Raw genomic sequence first — 20173 nt, 5'->3', positions numbered from 1 at the left:
TTCTTTTGTATTAACAAAGAGAGAAGAAAATAAAGAGAGAGAAAAAAAAAAAGAGAGTGTTTTTTTTTTGGAGATCTCTTGTGAGTTAGAGAATTATTTCTCGGTAATACTCGGGGTTTGGGTGTGGTGAGATATAGTATTTTGTATACACTTGTAATATTTCTCCGGTTATAAATATTTCAGCAGCTCCGTGGACGTAGCCTATATTGGGTGAACCACGTAAATCTTGGTGTCCTTGTTGATTGTTTTTATTCCGCAATTATTATCGTCATGATCGTTCCGGCTTAATCCATAACAACTGGTATCAGAGTTGTTACGGTGTTCGGGAGCCTTGGTGAAAAATTTCTTAAAATTCTGAGTATGCTCTGTGGTTGCAGCTTTGTCTGATCTTCCACATCAGAAAAGATTTTTTGAAATTTTATTAAGGCAGGTGAAGCGATGGCCGGAAATGACGGATCGGGACCGGGAATCAATAAGTTCGATGGTACAGATTTCACGTTCTGGCGCTTACAGATTAAAGATTATCTGTATAGCAAGAAGCTACATCAACCTCTATCCGGGGTGAAGCCAGAAAATATGGAGGACGATGAGTGGGAGCTTCTTGACCGACAAGTGTTAGGGGTAATACGATTGACCCTAACAAAGAACGTGGCACACAACGTGGCGGAGGCAAATACCACGAAGGAGATGATGTCCATTTTGTTGGACATGTACGAGAAGCCATCAGCAAATAATAAAGTGTTCCTCATGAAAAAATTATTCAACTTGAAGATGGAGGAAGGTGCTTCGATGGCAGCACACATCAATGAATTCAACACGATTGTTTCCCAGCTAACATCGGTTGAAATTAAATTTGATGATGAAATTCGAGCACTTATTCTTTTGGCGTCTTTGCCAAATGCTTGGGAGCCGATGCGGGCAGCGGTTAGCAATTCTGCTGGAAAGGAAAAGTTACAATTCAATGATGTCAGAGATTGAATCCTTGGTGAAGAAGTTCGCAGGATGGATTCGGGTGAAGGGACATCATCATCTGCCCTAAATCTCGAGAACAGGGGCAGAGGCAGGAGTGTAGAAAAGAGATCTAACCGATGGCATGGCAGATCCAAATCAAGAACTGGAAAAGACAAAAATACCTTTGAAAAGAAATTGAAGTGCTGGAGCTGTGGTGAAACTGGCCACATGAAAAAGGACTGCAGAGCACCCAAGAATAATGCAAATGTTGTTACTGAGGATGTACATGATGTCTTAGTACTATCCATGGAAAGCCCGGTTGATTCATGGGTTATGGATTCGGGAGCTTCATTTCATACCACCGGTGATCGTGAGGTATTTAGTAATTACACTGCTGGTAATTACGGAAAAGTTTTACTGGCTGATGGAAAACCGTTGGAAATAGCTGGTATTGGTGATATCAGTTTGAAAATGTCAAACGGATCCATCTGGAAGCTCAACAAAGTGAGGCATGTACCAAAGTTGACCCGGAATCTCATCTCAGTGGGACAGCTCGATGACTAAGGCCATAAAGTGACCTTTGGTGATGGCTCTTGGAAAGTGAGCAAAGGAGCCATGATTATTGCTCGAGGAACAAAAACTGGAACCCTGTACATGACTTCTAGTTGCAGAGATATGTTAGCAGCTGTTGATGCTGGAGCTAACTCAAGTCTATGACACTGTAGACTTGGACATATGAGTGAGAAGAGAATGAAGATGCTGATGTCAAAAGGGAAGCTACCGGAGTTAAAAACTGTCGAACACAAACTGTGTGAAAGTTGTGTTTTTGGAAAACAGAAAAGGGTGAGCTTTTCGAAAGGCGGTAGAGAACCGAAAGCAGCAAAGTTGGAGCTGGTTCATACTGACGTGTGGGGGTCATCTTCTGTGACATCCCTTGGAGGCTCACGATATTATGTCACATTTATCGATGATTCGAGCAGGAAGGTTTGGGTTTATTTTCTGAAAAATAAATCTGATGTTTACAAGACCTTTAAGAGGTGGAAAGTCATGGTGGAGAATGAGACCAACTTGAAGGTGAAGTGTTTACGGTCTGATAACGGAGGAAAATATGAAGATTTTGAGTTCAAGAAGTATTGTGCACAGAACGGGATCAAGATGGAGAAAACCATTCCTGGTACACCTCAACAAAATGGTGTAGCTGAGAGGATGAACATGACCCTGAATGAGCGAGCCAGGAGCATGAGATTGCACGCTGGACTGCCGAAATCATTTTGGGCTGATGCAGTTAACACTGCAGCGTATCTGATCAACAGAGGACCTTCAGTACCACTTGATTGCAGAATACCAGAGGAGGTTTGGAGCGGCAAAGGAGTAAACCTTTCGTTCTTGAAAGTGTTTGGTTGTCTCTCAGCCAACAGAACGAAACTTGATCCGAAATCAAAGAAGTGTTTCTTTATTGGTTATGGAGATAATGAGTTTGGTTATCGGTTCTGGGATGACCAAAATCGAAAGATCGTTCGGAGCAGAGACGTCATTTTCAATGAGCAATTTTTGTACAAGGACAACTCAGACATTCCAACTGGAGATAAATGTCCTGAAGTCCAGAAGTCAAATGAAGTACCATTGATTGATATTCCTGTGAATGAGTCGGAGGATAGTAACCAGGAAGAAGAAACTGCACAAGAACCTGACCCACAAACTCCGGTAATTGAACTCAAGAGATCGTCAAGAACAATCAGACCACCTCAGAAATACTCCCCTGCACTTCACTATATTTTGCTGACTGATAAAGGTGAACCTGAGACCTTTGAAGAAGCGATGCAAAATGATGTTTCAACCAAGTGGGAGTTAGCCATGGAAGATGAGATGGATTTACTGTCATCCAATCAGACGTGGAAGTTGACGGAACTTTCTGAAGGCAAAAAGGTATTACACAACAAATGGGTGTACCGGATCAAAGAAGAAGTTGATGGTAGCAAGCGGTACAAGGCGAGACTTGTTGTGAAAGGTTTTCAACAACGGGAAGGCATTGATTACACCGAGATTTTCTCTCCAGTGGTTAAGTTGACCACTATCAGAACAGTACTTGGACTAGTGGCTAAGGAAGACTTACATCTGGAACAGTTGGATGTAAAGACGGCGTTTCTTCATGGTGACTTGGATGAAGAAATTTATATGAAGCAGCCACAGGGATTTGAAGTACGAGAGAAAGAGAAAATGGTTTGCAAACTTCAGAAGAGCTTGTACGGTCTCAAACAAGCTCCAAGACAGTGGTACAAGAAGTTTGACGGATTCATGAATAACAACGGTTTCCTGAGGTGCCAGGCGGATCACTGTTGTTATGTGAAGAAGATTGATGGTTCCTATATCATTCTACTGCTATATGTAGATGACATGTTGATAGCAGGATCTTGTCTGGAGGAGATTGATAAACTCAAGAGAGAGTTATCAAAGGAATTTGCAATGAAGGATTTGGGAGCTGCAAAACAAATTCTTGGTATGAGGATCTTGAGAGATAGGGTGAACGGAGTCTTGAATTTATCTCAGACAGAGTACGTGAAAAAGGTGCTTAGCAAATTCAACATGGATGAAGCTAAATCGGTTAGTACTCCTTTGGCTAGTCATTTCAAACTAACCAAAGCTCAATCACCATCGACGGAGCAGGAGCATGCTTATATGAATAAGGTTCCTTATGCATCTGCTGTCGGAAGCCTCATGTATGCAATGGTGTGCACCAGACCAGACATAGCACATGCAGTGGGAGTTGTGAGCAGGTTTATGAGAAATCCAGGAAAACAACACTGGGAAGCAGTGAAGTGGATTCTCAGATATTTGAAAGGTACTATTAGTTCATCTCTGTGCTTCAGAAATTCAGATTCAGGCTTACAAGGTTTTGTAGATGCCGACATGGGTGGTGACCTAGACGGCAGAAAGAGTACTACTGGATATGTGTTCACATTAGGTGGTACGACAGTAAGCTGGGTGTCCAAGTTGCAAAAGATTGTTGCACTTTCGACTACTGAAGCTGAGTATGTTGCAGTGACAGAAGCTAGCAAGGAGATGATATGGTTGAGATCATTCCTTGAGGAGTTGGGTCAGAAGCTTGAAGATAGCACGTTACACTGTGACAGTCAAAGTGCTATTCATTTGGCAAAGAATCCTATTTATCATGCAAGGACAAATCATATACAAGTTCGGTACCATTTCATCAGATCAGTTTTGGAGGATGAAATCTTGATGCTTGAGAAGATTCCTGGAAGCAGAAATCCAGCTGATATGTTCACAAAGGTTGTGACCACTGACAAACTGAAGTTATGTTCGACTTCAGTTAGACTGCAAGTATAAGAAAGGAAGCATGAGCTGTTGTATTGACTGTGTGAAGACATGATTGAAATCAAATCTTCAAGTGGGAGAAATGTTAGGTGAAGTCAAAAAATACATGCAGCAAACTTTCTTTGACTAGGCTGCTTTTGTGGAAATTGCAAGAGCTCAACGTGGCTATTTTTCATCCTCATTTCATTAGCCAAATTTGCCTATAAATAGGCTCCTCATTCGGCAGATTAAAGTATCTCATTCTTCTCTTTTTTTGTATTAACAAAGAGAGAAGAAAATAAAGAGAGAGTGTTTTTTTTTTTGGAGATCTCTTGTGAGTTAGAGAATTATTTCTCGGTAATACTCGGGGTTTGGGTGTGGTGAGATATAGTGTTTTGTATACACTTGTAATATTTCTCCGGTTATAAATATTTCAGCAGCTCCGTGGACATAGCCTATATTGGGTGAACCACGTAAATCTTGGTGTCCTTGTTGATTTTTTTTATTCCGCAATTATTATCGTCATGATCGTTCCGGCTTAATCCATAACACTTTTCTCATGAAATTGTATCTCGTAATACATGCACCATATGCCAAGAACATGTATTTAAATCTTTTTTCTTCATCGACTTCTAAATCCGTGAAATTACCAACATTTACTTTCTCAACCATTTTCAAAAATGATGGCAACTTCCTAAAATTCTCAACAGAATCGCCCATCATGGTGTTAAGGGCCAGTTCTTTACCTCTACGTGCCTTGAAGTATGATACTTGAACTTCCTGATTACGCATCATTGTGATTATTGATTTCGGCACAGGTGTAGTCCTTTGACCACCGAAATTTTCTAGCAACACAGCTGACACTAACGCAGAAGTAGCCTGTCGATTTTTTATAGTCATGCGCATCAAGTCACAGGTGTGAATGTTACAATATGTTCAAACGTTAAAACATGTTGAGTGTGGATCTTTCTTTGCACCTCGAATCCTCCAAGTACAACTATCAGCAGCACATCGAACATCATACACGGACTTGTTAGATTTCACTATTTTGAACTCAAAAGATGACTTTATTGCAAGTCGGGACAATTCAATTTGAAATTCTTCCTTATTGGAAAATACCTGCCCAATTGAAATGTTGGATCCATCACGGAATGAGTAGGTACCATTGCCACATGACTCAGCTCTATCTACCAACGAAATTCTCTTACGGATCCGATGTCCATTTAGATACCCTTCGGCTCGGACTCAGACCGTCTTAATTGCTGCTGGTGTAATGAAGGTTCTCCTAAAATTAAAGGATCTTCAAGTTGTTCGAATGGACAAGACACGTTGAAATTCTCAGTTGTTTCCTTATCATTCTCGTTAGGAATGACAAAAAATCCATCAAAGTATTCGTCATTATGATTCAACCCCCCCACAGGACAAGACACGTTGACATTCTCAGTTGTTTCCTTATCATTCTCGTTAGGAATGACAAAATCTTCACCAAAGTATTCATCATTATGATTCAACCCCGCCACAGGATAAGACATGTTGACATTTTCAGTTGTTTCCTTATCATTCTCGTTAGGAATGACAAAATCTCCATCGAAGTATTCGTCATTACGATTCAACCCCCCAACATTTACATCCAACGATCTGTCACGATCCTCGTCTTCACCATCAAGACCCCGCATTTCATTGCATGATCTACCACAATCAGCGACTTTACAATTGCCACATGTATCATCTCCATCTAACAACAAATTCCTCCCAGTACGATTGATCCCCCCAACAGTTTCATCCATCGATCTGTCACAAACATCAAATGATTGTTCAAAATTAGCGATGTTATTAAATTTCATGCTATCATTACTGAGGTGCTGAGTGCTTTCAAATGCATGCACCTCGTTGTCCAGTCCAACGTTCACTTCCTCTTCTTCCACCATAACATTCAGCACAGGTCTCTTGTCTGGGGCACCAAAGTAAAGGTACGCACGCAGAGTTCTATCATCCTTAATATAAAAGGGAGGAGGATGGCAATTAGGAACAATCGGCAAATAGCTGAATTTGGTTCTGTTAATATCACATGCCAAATCCAGAATGTTAACAACCTCATTCTTAAAGGATTCGAAATTGCATGTCTCATCGTCCACTGTGATTAAATCCCATTTACAACTTTCATGTGAAGACCATTTGAAAACATCGTGCTCATCCCGTATCCACTTTCCATTACATTGAAGGACAACATTACTGATTGTCATAACCTATAAAAATAATTAGATTAAGCAACTTTCAAAAAGAAAAAATAAATACACATGTGTTTTAAGAAATTTTATTTGAATTACGAAGACGACATTGTCATGTCCAAAAGGTCGCCATGCTTTACATATCAACCGAGATTTCATAACAATGGTCGAAATAATATTATGCCAACGGTGGAAACTACTTAAAGTCTTGTAGTGCAGTCTATACGCTTGAAAAAGCAGTCGAAGTGATTCAAAAATCAGTCGATATTGGAGGGTATAAATCGTACTAATTATATGCAAACGGTCAGGTTGACTAAACCATTGCATTCTACACCAGCCGGCACTACAACAAGTCGGTCGATCATTACAATAAGTCGGTAGAGATTCATGAAATAGCAATCGAGATTACGGTCGGTATGACTTTACAAAATGCATTCTTCCTCGGTCGACGTTACAAAGAGACAGTCGAGCAATAGCCTATGTCGGTCGACCAAATGTAAACCACTCAAATTTCTTCCTCGATCCAACAACAATATAGTTACTACTAGAGTCGATACAAATATTTATTAAACAATTAGCATTAAAGACATCATTGTAAAACATATACACGGAAAAGTAAAAGATAAATGTCATTTAACATAACAGAAATAAAAAAAAGGGGGCAGATTTGGAGCATTAATGATATTGCTTACTTTTTGTTCCCTCTTGGAAAATAGGAGGGACAAAACAAGGGAAAGAGTTTGTTTGGTACAAGTGTGGGACTTTAAAGCAGAGTGGTCCGTTTGGAAGGAAGTTTCTGAGAATATTTTGGTCGGAGAAAGGGGGGTCCCGGTAGAAAAGGAGCTGCATTTGCACAGCAGGGGAATACGCACAAAAAAACAAAAAAAAAACAGGCCCCACGAGTATATGGTCGAAATAAAGGATTACCTAACCATTAACTAATCTGAGCTGACACCACTTAAGAAATTAAGACGTATATTTAAGGGCCAACTAAGACAGTACATTAAATGAGTCCCTTTGACTTAAAAAAAAACACGCGAGTCCCTTTGACTTAAAAAAAAACAAGACCGAGCCTATATATTTAAATGCCCCCATTTTCCCCTCGCATGCGTCATCAGCTTTGGATCTTTTAAATTGGACTCGAGATCAAGTTTGTAATATTTCAATAAAAATAAAAATAAAAATAAAATCTAATCTAATTTGTAAATTAATTTTTTTTTTTTTTTAGGTTCAAATTTGTTATTTGGCTGAATGTTGCCATCCTAGTTGCATGTTTATTTTACATACTACTACATGAAATCAAAGTCTTATACATCTGGTACAGATTATAATTATCATTATATTGTGAAAAATGAAGATTAAAATTAAATCATGCTTTGAGTGTTTCCATGAAAAATAGAAAATAAATTTATGCACCTTTGGTTTTCTTTTCATTTTTCATCTATGTATGTATCCTATCTCTTGTTAATAAAAGTTTCTACTTTTTACCAAAAAATTAGTTGACAAAATGGTCGCACGATTGTGAAACGAACAAACCAATAATATTAAATTAGTCGTGCAAGCAAGCAAATTTCTGATCCATCACCACGCCTTGTAGATCAAATCATATCTACGTATTAAACAAGTTAAAATTTACAGGCAAAAAGTCCAGTGGCTCAAGCAAATGCCGTTCAATTTATTCTACCTCCGTCACTGCCCCAAACCCATACACGAAGGCATGTTAAGTTTTATAAACCTTCCATTGCATATACCAGCCAATAAGCAACTTTAAAGATGAAGCAGGTATTGAGTAGCTTGGCATCCTATTGACAAGGCATTTCTGATTATGGAGACATAATTTTTGGATTAATTTACTGAATTTGACTCGCAGGGTTTGGATCATCCTTCTTGCACTTCAAGAGAGCTCTCTTGCTTCAGCACGTTGTTCCAACGTGCTCCACAGCTGCTATCAAAGCAGATAAGTGCAACGAGAGGAGAAATACATGAATAAGGCTCAATAGATGCAAACTTACATGGAAGACAGCATTTTCACATGGCATTACTTGGAGATAAACAATGTCACCAAGTTATCAAACACGTTGTCATATCTTGAGATACTCTGTACCTTCATCAATAAGTCCCAAAAATAATGGGCTTCAACTCTACCACTACCAGTAATCTCGGCAAGAGCAGGAACCATCGTTAAAATGATGGAACCTGTTCGTGTCTCTCAAGATGATTTCTCTGTGTACCACCTTAGATACAAACTTGAATGCAGTGTGACAATCACCGCAGACTCGAATGTTCTTCTTTATCCTGATAGGGGATCCAGGTGCAGTGTTTAGAAGAGCAAACGCCAGAGCAAGCTTCTCACTGTGATATTGCAACCTCTTTTCTCGCTCTTGCTGGTCTACAAACCAAAATACATGGTCAATATCCGGGACATATCCAATTTTCTTGATTTCATTAGTGATCTTCTCCCACATTAAACGAATATCATCTCTTTGAGGGTGGGTATCATCATCGACAACAAACAAATGGACAACATTCTCAATCTCCACCCAACTACAAGCAGGGTCCTTCTTCACTCCTCTGTCGTTCATCATCTTTCTCACTCTCGCAGCATCACTCAATCTACCAGCAGAAGCATATATGTTAGCCAACAACATGGGTGGACCAGAATCTTGGGGATCAAGTTTAATAGCATTCTCGGCCGCATACACCCCTAACTCCATGTTCTTGTGCATTCTACAGGCTCCAAGCAATGCTTTCCAAACAGCTGCAGTAGGTTCAATCTTCATTTCTCTTATGAACCTCACTGCACGATCAAGTTGACCTGCTCGACCCATTAAATCAAGAGTTGCCACATAATGAGTAACATCTGGCTCTACCTTATACATCTTCATCAATTCAAAATAACACAATCCTTGGTCCAAAAGCCCAGAGTGGCTGCAAGCATTAAGCACACAAAGGAAAGTAACTTCATTTGGATGAAACCTCGTCATGCGCATTTCTTCAAAAAGATCTATAGTTTCCTTCCCAAGCCCATGCTGTGCATAAGCAGTAAGCATCGAGTTCCAAGAAACTACGTCCTTCTTTAGTAGTCGATCAAACACCTTCTTTGCATCGTCAATGCTTCCTGCTTTACCATACATATCAATAAGAGTATTACCAACAAAAGCAACAAGCTTCTGTCCCAACTTCACCATTTCGGCATGCACCCATTTTCCCTGTTCTAAAGCTCCAGTACTCGCACAAGCTGAAAAAACACTAGCGCACGTGAAATGGGTTGGTTCAAACCCTTGCCGTTTCATATACAAGAATATCTTCACAGCATTATGTCCCTCACCTTTCCTTGCATATGCTGCGATCAAAGCATTCCAGGACACCTCATTCCTACTCTTCAACCCATCGAACACGACTTTCGCCTCCCCCATCCTTCCACACCGGGTATACATATCAACCAACGCGCTCCCAACATAAACATCATCCCCCAGTCCACACTTGATGCAAGCCGTATGAATACCTCTCCCAATTCCATCACTCTGTGAACCTCCAGCAGCCTTCAGAGAACTTCCAAATGTAAACTCATTCGGCTTTATTCCAGTCTGTATCATCATCAGAAACAACCGCAACGCCTCCTTTGGCTCACAATTTTGCGAATACCCGGAGATCAACACGGTGTAAGACACCAAGTCCCGTTCGAGCATTTCATCGAACGCTTTTCGCGCCATCGGCATATCACCGCATTTCGCATACATGTTGACGATCGTGTTCTGCAAAACAGTGAAACTCTTATATTCTGTGTTAACGACTTGCTTGTGAACCATTTTCCCTTCTCTGAGCTTTCCCAAATCCGTAAATTTCTTGAGGAGATGAATATACAATCTAACGTCCAACAAAGAAGCATCACGATCAGTGAGGTCCAGAACTGGGAGAGTCTCATTGCGGATAACACCAGAAAATCGGTGGAGATAATTGTTCTTTTCCTTAGACTCAAACAGGGCTAATGTGGAGAACTTGATGTCGGAGGAGATTGGAAAAAGGGATCTGCTGAACTTTCGTAGAAATGGTATATAATTGAGTGGTTCATGTATGCTGTGTTTCACCATTCTTGTTGGACCAAAGTTTCAAACCCCATCATAGAAGCAATCGTCCCCAGCTCAGGCTACTCCTTTTTATTTTGAACATTTCCGGGGCCGAATTCAAATCCGACCCATTGAAATGTTTATTCCTTAAAATTTCTTAAATTATTAGTCGAAAAAAACTAGAAAGATTTAGAGCAAATCAACAATATCGACATTGCACATCTGAAATAATATTATACCCACTGAGCAAGAATCAGCTAAAAAGCACCAATGTATATCGTAGCAATTTAGTTGCCCGATCAACGAGAATCAACTCATATTTGTTAGCTAAATAGGAACAATAGCACATTACAACCAAATTAAAAGACACAGCTAAGAACTTGATTAGTTGCATGTGTTGTTGTCTAGTTTATTTGTTATGTTCATGAAAACGAGAGGTACAAGTACAACTTATCCCATCACGAGGGGCAAACTTTCTCGAACTTTTCTTGCTCTTTGCGACAAAATTGAAGCTCGTTTCCGCGGTAATGCAAGCAGTCAGCATAAGAATTGAACTCACTAGTGCATCTCAGTTGAATATCCATCATTCTGCAAGGAAGAACTTTGGGTTTAGTCGAAGTTTAATCGTGTTCACAAACCACTTATGAATCATCTAACAATCGATGAATTAAATTGGATTGATAAGATATTATTGTCACAATTTTACCAAGGAAAAGCTGAGAAGTGCTTACCTGTATATATTAGTATTAATTAACAAATAACTTACAGATAAAGCAGGCATTGCATGGCTTGGTGTTCTCTGTCGAGGCATTTCTCAGGGTCAGGATTTTCCTCCTTGCACTTCTCGAAAGCTACAAGGTCGCTACGGCATCGTGCTCTGATGTGATTCATAGCTGCGATCCAAGGAGACAAATCACGTTTCGGATATCTTCCAGCATCCTTGCTAGGCATCCTTTAAAAACATATTAACAAAGTGTCATGCTAGTAGCTAGGAACAAATCAAGACGGATGCCAAGATTCTAATTTGCTGAGTTGACTCGATTCATATAGGGGCTGATACTCGCATTAACTCAAATGAATTTTGAATTGATTTTTTTTTTCTTATTTGAGTTAACATTCCACTTAAATTGATCTTGGTTCAAGCGGACAAAATTAACGGCAAGAGCAAAACAAATTTAGGTGCATTGTATCTTCATTGAGAAGTATGAAATTTAATGAAAGAATCTCACACGTTTCTAACTAGCTCCAAAACATTAATAAACACCAATTCTCCGAAAATCAATAAACTGTTTATTAATGAAATAACATATCATGCATGTTTCAACTTGGGGGGTCGAGAGAGATGATCAATGGCAGCGCGATTCTTGTTAACGAGATGTTCAATAATTTTTCTATGGAACTCTGTAAAATTAGAAAGTTTTTGACAAAAAACTATGATTATTGTATATATCACAATGCAATTTTTTTTCCTAACACCACGTCGTATCAACAACATACAATCAATGCAGTGCGAAGTCTGCAACAAATAGAAACTTAAATGGAAAAAACAATTAAACGACGAAGAACTGAAACAGAGAAATGAAATCGTTGGTTTTCGAGAAGAATTTGACCTGCCCAACTACAAAACTGAAGCTCAAAAACGTACCTCCGCCCTTGGAGATGATTTACCTTCTCTACTGGGAGTGGAGAAGAAATGCTAAATGTACCTCTTTACCGGTCTAATGGGTCTTATCAACCCAAATGAGATGGGTTGCTTTTACAATTATATTTTGGGTTTAATTTAATATATCTCATGTACAATATATTACCCCAAATATATATCTAATTATTATCATTATCATTATCAGTATTTATTCATAACGTCAACCTCCCAATTTATCATGCCTTAGTAAAATTTCATATAAATATATTTTCAAATTTCAATATATAAAGAAAATTATAAACTTATTTATCAAAAAAAGTAGCCATTCTTTGTATTATAGTATATTGTACAATAAATAGCATACATTTGACACTCTTTCACATGACAGTTTAGTAATTTTCACATTGAACCATAATTAAAGTCCGAGTGCCGAGATTTATTTTTGGTTAGTATTACAGGTATTATAAGAAGAACAAAATCGGAGAACGCTTTGATCATTCGTATATAATTAGTTGACAAATTATAAGTTTCTTATGTCAAAATTAAAAAAAAGGAGGTTATTAACTTATTATGTCATAATTAAGACCACCGTAGTTCGAACACACGATTCCTTTTCTGACAAAATGGAGAATATAATTCTAAAATATAGAATTTTCCCAAAAAAAAAAATTCCATGCATGCATCCAAGTTGGCTAGAATATACAATATACTGTACATTGACAAAATTCTAACATCCAAGGAAGAAATCAAGACTTGAAAGGAACTACACTCACTCGAGTACTATTTGAGAGAGTTTCAGAAGCATTTATCATCTTTTTTTAAGGAAATTTTTTTTTGACAAAATTTTACAAAAAAATCCACAAAATTTTGAGACATAAATCATTACGAGTTTAGAGTATCCTACACTAAGAATAATTATCAAATCATGAGTCCAATAGTTCATATGTCTACACAACGTAATTTATGATATATTTAAGAACATACACAGTATGATAAGTTGAATTCTACCTCATAAATCATATTATCAGTAACAATTTCAAGGTCATAATTGTCGATCTCTTTTATAAAAGAGACCACGCAACTCACATGCGCAAACAGATATATAAATAAAATGTAAGCTCACTAAGCAATTTCACATAATTAATTAATCATTCCTCGAAACTCCGTAATATAAACATGGCTTAAATATCAAATGCCTGCCAATATTACATACACCCCAGAACAACATTAATCAGTCATCCAACTAATACGTAAATTGCGTAGATGATCCCCGGTATGTATCCCAGTAGCGTCAGCAACAAATCGATCCAAAATTCCACCTGATAATTCCAAGTAACACAATAAAAATTATCAGAAACTCCATACATAAATTAATGTGCATACTATATATTATGCAAACAATATAATGTAGTGCATAATTCAAGCACCTGGAGGAAATAATTGAAAGAAAAAAGAGAAATAAAAGAAAGAAAGAAGGATTACTCCGCATCCGTATCTGAGGAAAACTCCAACAGGTGGTAAGAGAATTGCCAAAATTACTTCAAGAAAGGTTTCGGAACCCATCACTGAATCAACTTCAACTTTTGGTTGGAAAATATATACGTGCAAATCTTGGAAAAGAGAGGGCTCAACAATATGATGATAAAAACAATTTAGATGCAATTTGTAGTAGGTGTAGGCTCTTGAGCATTTAAAGCGTCAAAATATTAACACGTAGCACATAACGTGTCCTTTTGACTCGGATCTCAACATTTTAATACATAAATTCATAAATAGAAAACGTGGCACGCTCGCATGATTTGAACTTGGCAATTTGGGACTTTAGGGATGATTGGTTCACGAGAAATTTCATGCTATTTTTAGTGATTTTAATTTTTAGGGGGTATTTTTAAAATCGAATATTTAGTAATAGACGTGGGATTTTTTGAAAAATTAACGAACTCGAGCCTATAAATATCGATAAATATCACCGTTAGATTATTATTGATTTTGAGTATTTTACTTTTCTCTTTGGTTTTTGTTGTAATACCAAATGGGCCTCTTAGGGCCATCTCCAACCATCTCCGTTTTGGAGGATTTATCCAAAATAAAGGATGGTTTGGCCTCCAACCGTATTCTATTTGCATCCTTCATTGTGGAGGGGTGATTCTATGCTACACCAAATAAAACACTCCTTAATTTTTTTGAGATGTTCGCGCGAACATCTCCCTAAATAACAAAAAATATCATGCTAAATGACAAAAAAAGTACAGGCGGGGTCCACATGATTTTTTTTAGCAAGATGTTCGCGCGAACATATTCTATGCTACACCGGGTGAGATACACTCCTTTTATGTTTTTTAGCAAGATGTTCGCGCGAACATCTTAATAAAAAAACACAAAAAGAGTGTATCTCATCCGGTGTAGCATAGAATCACTCATTTTGGATGATGCTACAGTGATCCTCCATATTTGGAGGATCACTGTCCAAATGGAGTATGGTTTTGGTGGATGACATATTTACGAAAATGTCATCCTCCAACATTATTATTTAGACATTTTTAATGATTAATTTATTTTTTGTTCATGTTTCAAATTATTTTATATTATTTTCAGTTTTTATATTAAATATTAGTGGGTTAATTGGTCCAATTTTTATTAATTTGAGTGTGCTCCCATTTTTAATTTGATCCATTTTATTTTTAATTTTTTTAAAATTAATTTCAGTGTTTCATTTTTTTTAGTTTATTTAAAATTTATTTTATTTATTTTAATTTTTTAATAAATTAATTGTAATTTTATTATTATTAAATAACATTAAATGGAAATAATGAACAAGGTTATTAAAAAAAACGAGTCGTGTAAATTTTCATTTTTAATATGTTTAACATTATAATACATAATTATTAATATATTACACGATTTTTATTTTAATCATATCAAATTAATACAGTTGAAAAATATATTATGTAATTATTTTATTACATATATATATGTTTTAAAAGAAAAAAAATAAAAAATAGAGTATTTGGTAATATTTAGAGGATATGAGTTGGAAAAGTTTTTTGAAAATAGAGATCACGTATCTCTATTTTAAAGAATAGATGATAAAATTTAGAGAATATGGGTTGAAGATAGCCTTGATCGTTAGTCTACATTGTGCATGATATTTGACTATCATTTTGAGGGGAAAAAATTTAACGAATGACAATACACGGTGTCTAAATAATTACTCATGAAAATAAATGATTAATTTGAACGCCTTAGAATGGGTGACATAGTTAAATGAAATGCAAAAGTTTAGTTGGATTTGATTATAAAAATATAGAACTCACATTTCTTTACTTCGATATATTGTTGAAATTTTAATAATCTCAACATATTAAACATATCAAAAATAATAGTGAAAGAATAAAATTGGCACTTTCCGTACTAAAACAAGTGTGCATTTGTTCGAGAACTCCATTTTTTTTAAAAAAAAAAATAGCCTTCTTCTCCATAGATATAACTTATAAGAGATCCAAACGAAGAGCAAAAGGTAACATAAAAGTGTAGAATTTACAAAGCACGACTGTTGCAGACGAAGAAAGCATGGTGTATTTGTTTGAGATGTAAATGTTGAAATATCACAACATAAATCAAATAGTTAAATCAGAAATTGGCGTTTGAGTAGCTGATGAGGCCCTACTCAAAATTTGACCTGGGAACTTGAGTAGCTGAAGCCTTGTGGAAAAGTAGCTTGATGAACGAACTGCCAAAAATTAACACAGTAACAAGAAATACGTTTCAATCTCCAAGCCATTGAAACAAAAGCCTAAAGAGATTTGATTATATGAAAAATTGAAAAGTTAGGATAGGTGATTGCACCTGTCGACCACCCCTCTCTCCGTCGTTGCTGACATTTAGAAAGCTAACAAAGCATGAAGAAAGAAATGAGCTAACCTGTGACTCGGGAGGCTGCTGAGCTCCGATTTCTTTCCTAGAAGGTCCATCTCCAACTCTAGCGGATCCCTTAGCATCACCCTGACAATTGTCAACAAATTATCACTATAGAGCAACTAAAGGAACTCGAGAAAAGTAGAAGAAAAAGCTGGCTTGCATACCTCTAACTGAAATATAGAAGTCATTCCACCAAATGCACCGAGACAAAAGGTTAAGCGAATCAGATTCTCAGTAATCAACTTTAAATTCAGGTGAAAAAAGCCAAGAAAATTTTAAAAGACATGAATGCAGAAAATGAAGAAACAACCTACAACCGTCTTCTTAAATTTGCCGTATCCTGACCATGAACTTAGTAGGAAGGTAATAACTTCCCAAAACACTTTTTAGGGGGAAAAAGGTTACCAGATAACTACAGGAAACAAGATAGTACCTCTCGGTACCTAGCCAAATACGCCTTCAGCGGGTTAATATATTCCTCAAAACCTAATGTTGCCATTGCCCACAACAAATCATCCCCATTTATTGTCTTTCTTTTCTCTTTTTGGCACTTGTCACTAGCTCTATTCAACAAACACGAGGTAAAGTAAAAACCATATTCATAAAACTAAAGAATTTAATAACACAACCATGTACTGCATTCGATAAAGAAACATGCATGCATATTCAGTTATTCACATCGCATCGCATAACATTTTAGTTTAACACCCAAAAGGCAAATAAAATCTACTTTTGAGATGACACAAATAAGGTACGGCATCAAATGAATACAACAAACAGATTTAGGCTAAACAAAAAGTAACCAATCAAATATCCAAGAGCAGGATGAAAATACATGATGTATTCAAAGCTAAGGTATTTTTAACCAAATGAAAATTTGTGTAGATGCGTTCGAATTGCTATTCCTGCTGAGAGATTACCCTGGATGCTACTTTCTTGTTCAGGTGTCACCACCTACTCTCCTGAGCAAGTATAAATATAAAATTGAACTGAAAATGTCATTGAAAAGTATAACAACTACTCAACTGAATGGTGATTTGAACATGATTATGGCTGTAAGTATGGATGAGAAGAGCAATTTATTCATGTGTCCTCTTAAATAGTCGAGTAAACTACCCTTTTCAGCTTTTAAGAAGGACAATTCTATTCACATGTCCTCTTAAATAGTCGAGTGAACTCCCGTTTTCAGTACTGTTTCATTCTAGAACCAATGGGCCTTAGGCCAGCTTACTAAGGTGCACTAACTCATTCAAGGGCCGTGTGGGAAAATTGAATATGCATCATGCATGCACTTTACTTGGAGGTGGGGAAGCCAAATTTCCATTTCTAATCCAGGGTAAAACTATGAAAATTTAGAAGATACATGGGAATTTGTTCCCCGCCATATTTTCGCAGGTCGGCACTAGTAGATCGATGAAAGGATTAAATAACTTTACCAACATGCTAATAACATCAATAATTAGGCATTGGAACCAACAACAAAAGGATGTTCTTTACTTTATATTTCTAGGCAGGTCTGTCTTTTTTGAACTAACAACAAAAGATCATGTAACTCAGAGGACGCAATTTAAGAGTCGCGTGCATCAAACAAACAAGGGAAGTAATTGAGGTCAAAGAACATGTGCAAATGACAATCAATAGTGAGACACTGACTTCCAGAAAAAAAGAATCAATGCAACAGTTAAAGTTGATTCCAAATAAATACATAAATACAGAAAATGTTTCGCTAACCACACGAACCAAATAATTGTTATCTAATCAAAGATAAAACTGACTCAGTTATTACCAATTTTTAAAAATAAAAACTTTTAATTAGTTTGAAAGCATAAATAATCCATAGAACAACAAAATCACACCACCAATCATTCTTTCACTCAAATGATCCATACCACACAACACAAAACATTACAACAAGGTACAAATACCAGCATCCATCCTCACAAATAGGACATAAACTTCTTTCCCAATAACCAAGATGGAAATAGCATAAAAAATAAGAAACATTCGCTACAACAATTGGATGCATTCGCCTAACATATATCAGGACGAATATACTGCCACAGGCATTCACAGACAGAAAAAAGAGTGATAAGCTCAGACAAATTCCTTCTACAATAGAAACACAAGAATTTCACGTTGAGTAAAAATACAAGATACGAAAACAACGCAATGAACGTACTCGCTTGTGACGAAGCTGATGAACTCAGAGACGCATTCCTGAACCGTGTCCTTGGCATCCTTCGCTATCTTCCCATTCGCCGGCAACGCTTTCTTCATGATACGGCCAATATTTGCAATTGGAAGGAAGCGATCCTGCTCTTTCACGCTAGACTGCGGACTGTGATCCCCACCGCCGCTATCGTGGCTGCCACCTCCACCGGCAAATCCACCAGGACTCTCAGCCATTCCCAATCCAAACCCTAGCACAGTAAAAAAAATCCCGAAAAAGAAAAACAACAAAAAGAAACAATAGAAAACACCAAAATTTTGCTCAGATTAACAAGAAACAACGCTATAAAAAATCAAAAAGCATGAAACTTTCAGACGGGTGCGATTGATTCCACCTCATACAAGCATAATTATCAGAAATTAGAACGCGTGGGTACATATTACAGTGTGGCGGTGGGGGGGAGTACCTGGGTGTTGGATTTGTATTTGGCGCGCTTGGGGAAGAAGAGAGGGGATTGGTTGATTGATTGGAGAAATCTGAAAATAGGGAGAAGGGACGATCGGACGACGGAGAGATGAGGGGGGTGACTTCTTTATTACTACTCAATTATTTATAAATAATAAATTTTTTTATTTTTACTTTTATGTTTTTTTTAACGTTATTTATTTAATATTTCCTCTTATATTTTTGTTTGCTTTGGACTTTCTAATTTAAATTTTATATCTTAAGTATGAGAAAAAAATAGGTGTCATAATATAATTTTTATATCCCCATATTACAATTTTCTTTATTAATTCTTCTGAAAATAATCCTTTTCTTGGTCAAGTAAAAAAATATCTACACACAGTTTCCATATTTTTCTCTTATATGATATATTTTTTCGCGTTTTATTTATATCATAGGATTCAATTCAATAGCTAAATTTAATCGATTAATTTTGAGATATATCATATATATTAAATTTACTTTATTTAAGATAAATTAACTTTTTTTCTTACTTATGCGTGTCCACTTTAGAACTTACTATTAAAATTTATTTTCCCAACACAGCAATTAAGTTGACAAAGGCATCCAACCAAACTCTACTATTATCTTTTTGTATAGGCTATAGCTTGCATTTATTATTTTATTATTATACGGTATTTTCAGCATGCACAAGGCTTGTGGAGTACTGTTAATTTTTAAGCAATTCGGATATTATTTTATTTATTTAGTATTATTGAACACACTTTTTACTAAAATTCAAAATATTTTATTCGATGATTCGAAAATTACGATAATTATAATTATAAAGCACATGATATCAAAACTTTATTGCTAACACACACAAACACACACACACTGTAACGCCCCGTTTTTATCTTAAATGAGTTTATTTGAGTTAATCGGAGATTACAGAGTTCAAGAGCCGACTTGATTTTGATCAGGGTCCTTTTTATAAATTTTGAAAATTTCAGGGACTAAAACGCAATTTTGGAGTATAATATATTATCTACACTTGAGACTAGTCTTCTTTTCTCCTCATCTTCTCCCTTGGGCATGAACCTCCATTGTAGACGCCTCTTTGAGCTTTTGAGCTTTGGGATTTCAGTCCGAGCTCGATCCGGCCGTTGGAAATTATTTCTGAAGGCAGATTAGCGATCACTGCAGCGAGAGCTCCGTTATATCGTAAGTTCTTCTACGATCAGCTACATTCTAGTTTTTGGATGTTGTTAGAATCGTTCGAGATTCGAGTATGTTGTTCTTGACAAAGTTCTGATCGTTTATTATCTGTCGGTTTTGAATTAGAGCGACGTTCGGATTTGTTATGATTTTTGGAAGCCTTTTTCAAAAATGTGAATTTTTGGATTGATGGGTTTGCTTTGTTATTGTTGTTTTGGGCATT

At 36.7% G+C, this 20173-nt stretch overlaps 3 protein-coding genes across 3 annotated transcripts; all 3 read right to left on the bottom strand.

Annotated features, from left to right (window-relative positions):
• Positions 1-8153: 8153 nt before the first annotated feature.
• On the bottom strand, positions 8154-12275 carry LOC140865620 (pentatricopeptide repeat-containing protein At3g24000, mitochondrial). The gene is made up of 3 exons (XM_073270306.1): positions 12204-12275; positions 11325-11510; positions 8154-11146 (listed from the first exon to the last, which is right to left on the bottom strand). The coding sequence occupies exon 3, from the start codon at positions 10580-10582 to the stop codon at positions 8639-8641; it is 1944 nt and encodes a 647-aa protein (XP_073126407.1). The 5' UTR covers positions 10583-11146; positions 11325-11510; positions 12204-12275; the 3' UTR covers positions 8154-8638.
• A 1085-nt stretch (positions 12276-13360) lies between these two features.
• On the bottom strand, positions 13361-13814 carry LOC140867318 (low temperature-induced protein lt101.2). Its single transcript, XM_073272396.1, has 2 exons — positions 13683-13814; positions 13361-13519 (listed from the first exon to the last, which is right to left on the bottom strand). Exons 1-2 carry the CDS (start codon positions 13761-13763, stop codon positions 13436-13438), a joined length of 165 nt encoding a protein of 54 aa, XP_073128497.1. The 5' UTR covers positions 13764-13814; the 3' UTR covers positions 13361-13435.
• Positions 13815-15672: 1858 nt separating this feature from the next.
• On the bottom strand, positions 15673-18876 carry LOC140863914 (nuclear transcription factor Y subunit B-1-like). The gene is made up of 6 exons (XM_073267705.1): positions 18755-18876; positions 18298-18538; positions 16552-16681; positions 16283-16288; positions 16122-16202; positions 15673-15930 (listed from the first exon to the last, which is right to left on the bottom strand). Exons 2-6 carry the CDS (start codon positions 18522-18524, stop codon positions 15868-15870), a joined length of 507 nt encoding a protein of 168 aa, XP_073123806.1. The 5' UTR covers positions 18525-18538; positions 18755-18876; the 3' UTR covers positions 15673-15867.
• Between the last annotated feature and the right edge of the window lie 1297 nt (positions 18877-20173).

The sequence above is a fragment of the Henckelia pumila genome, chromosome 4, assembly GCF_033568475.1.
Source record: "Henckelia pumila isolate YLH828 chromosome 4, ASM3356847v2, whole genome shotgun sequence".
NCBI classification, from domain to species: Eukaryota; Viridiplantae; Streptophyta; class Magnoliopsida; order Lamiales; family Gesneriaceae; genus Henckelia; species Henckelia pumila.
This window is presented reverse-complemented; position numbering and strand designations above follow the sequence as displayed.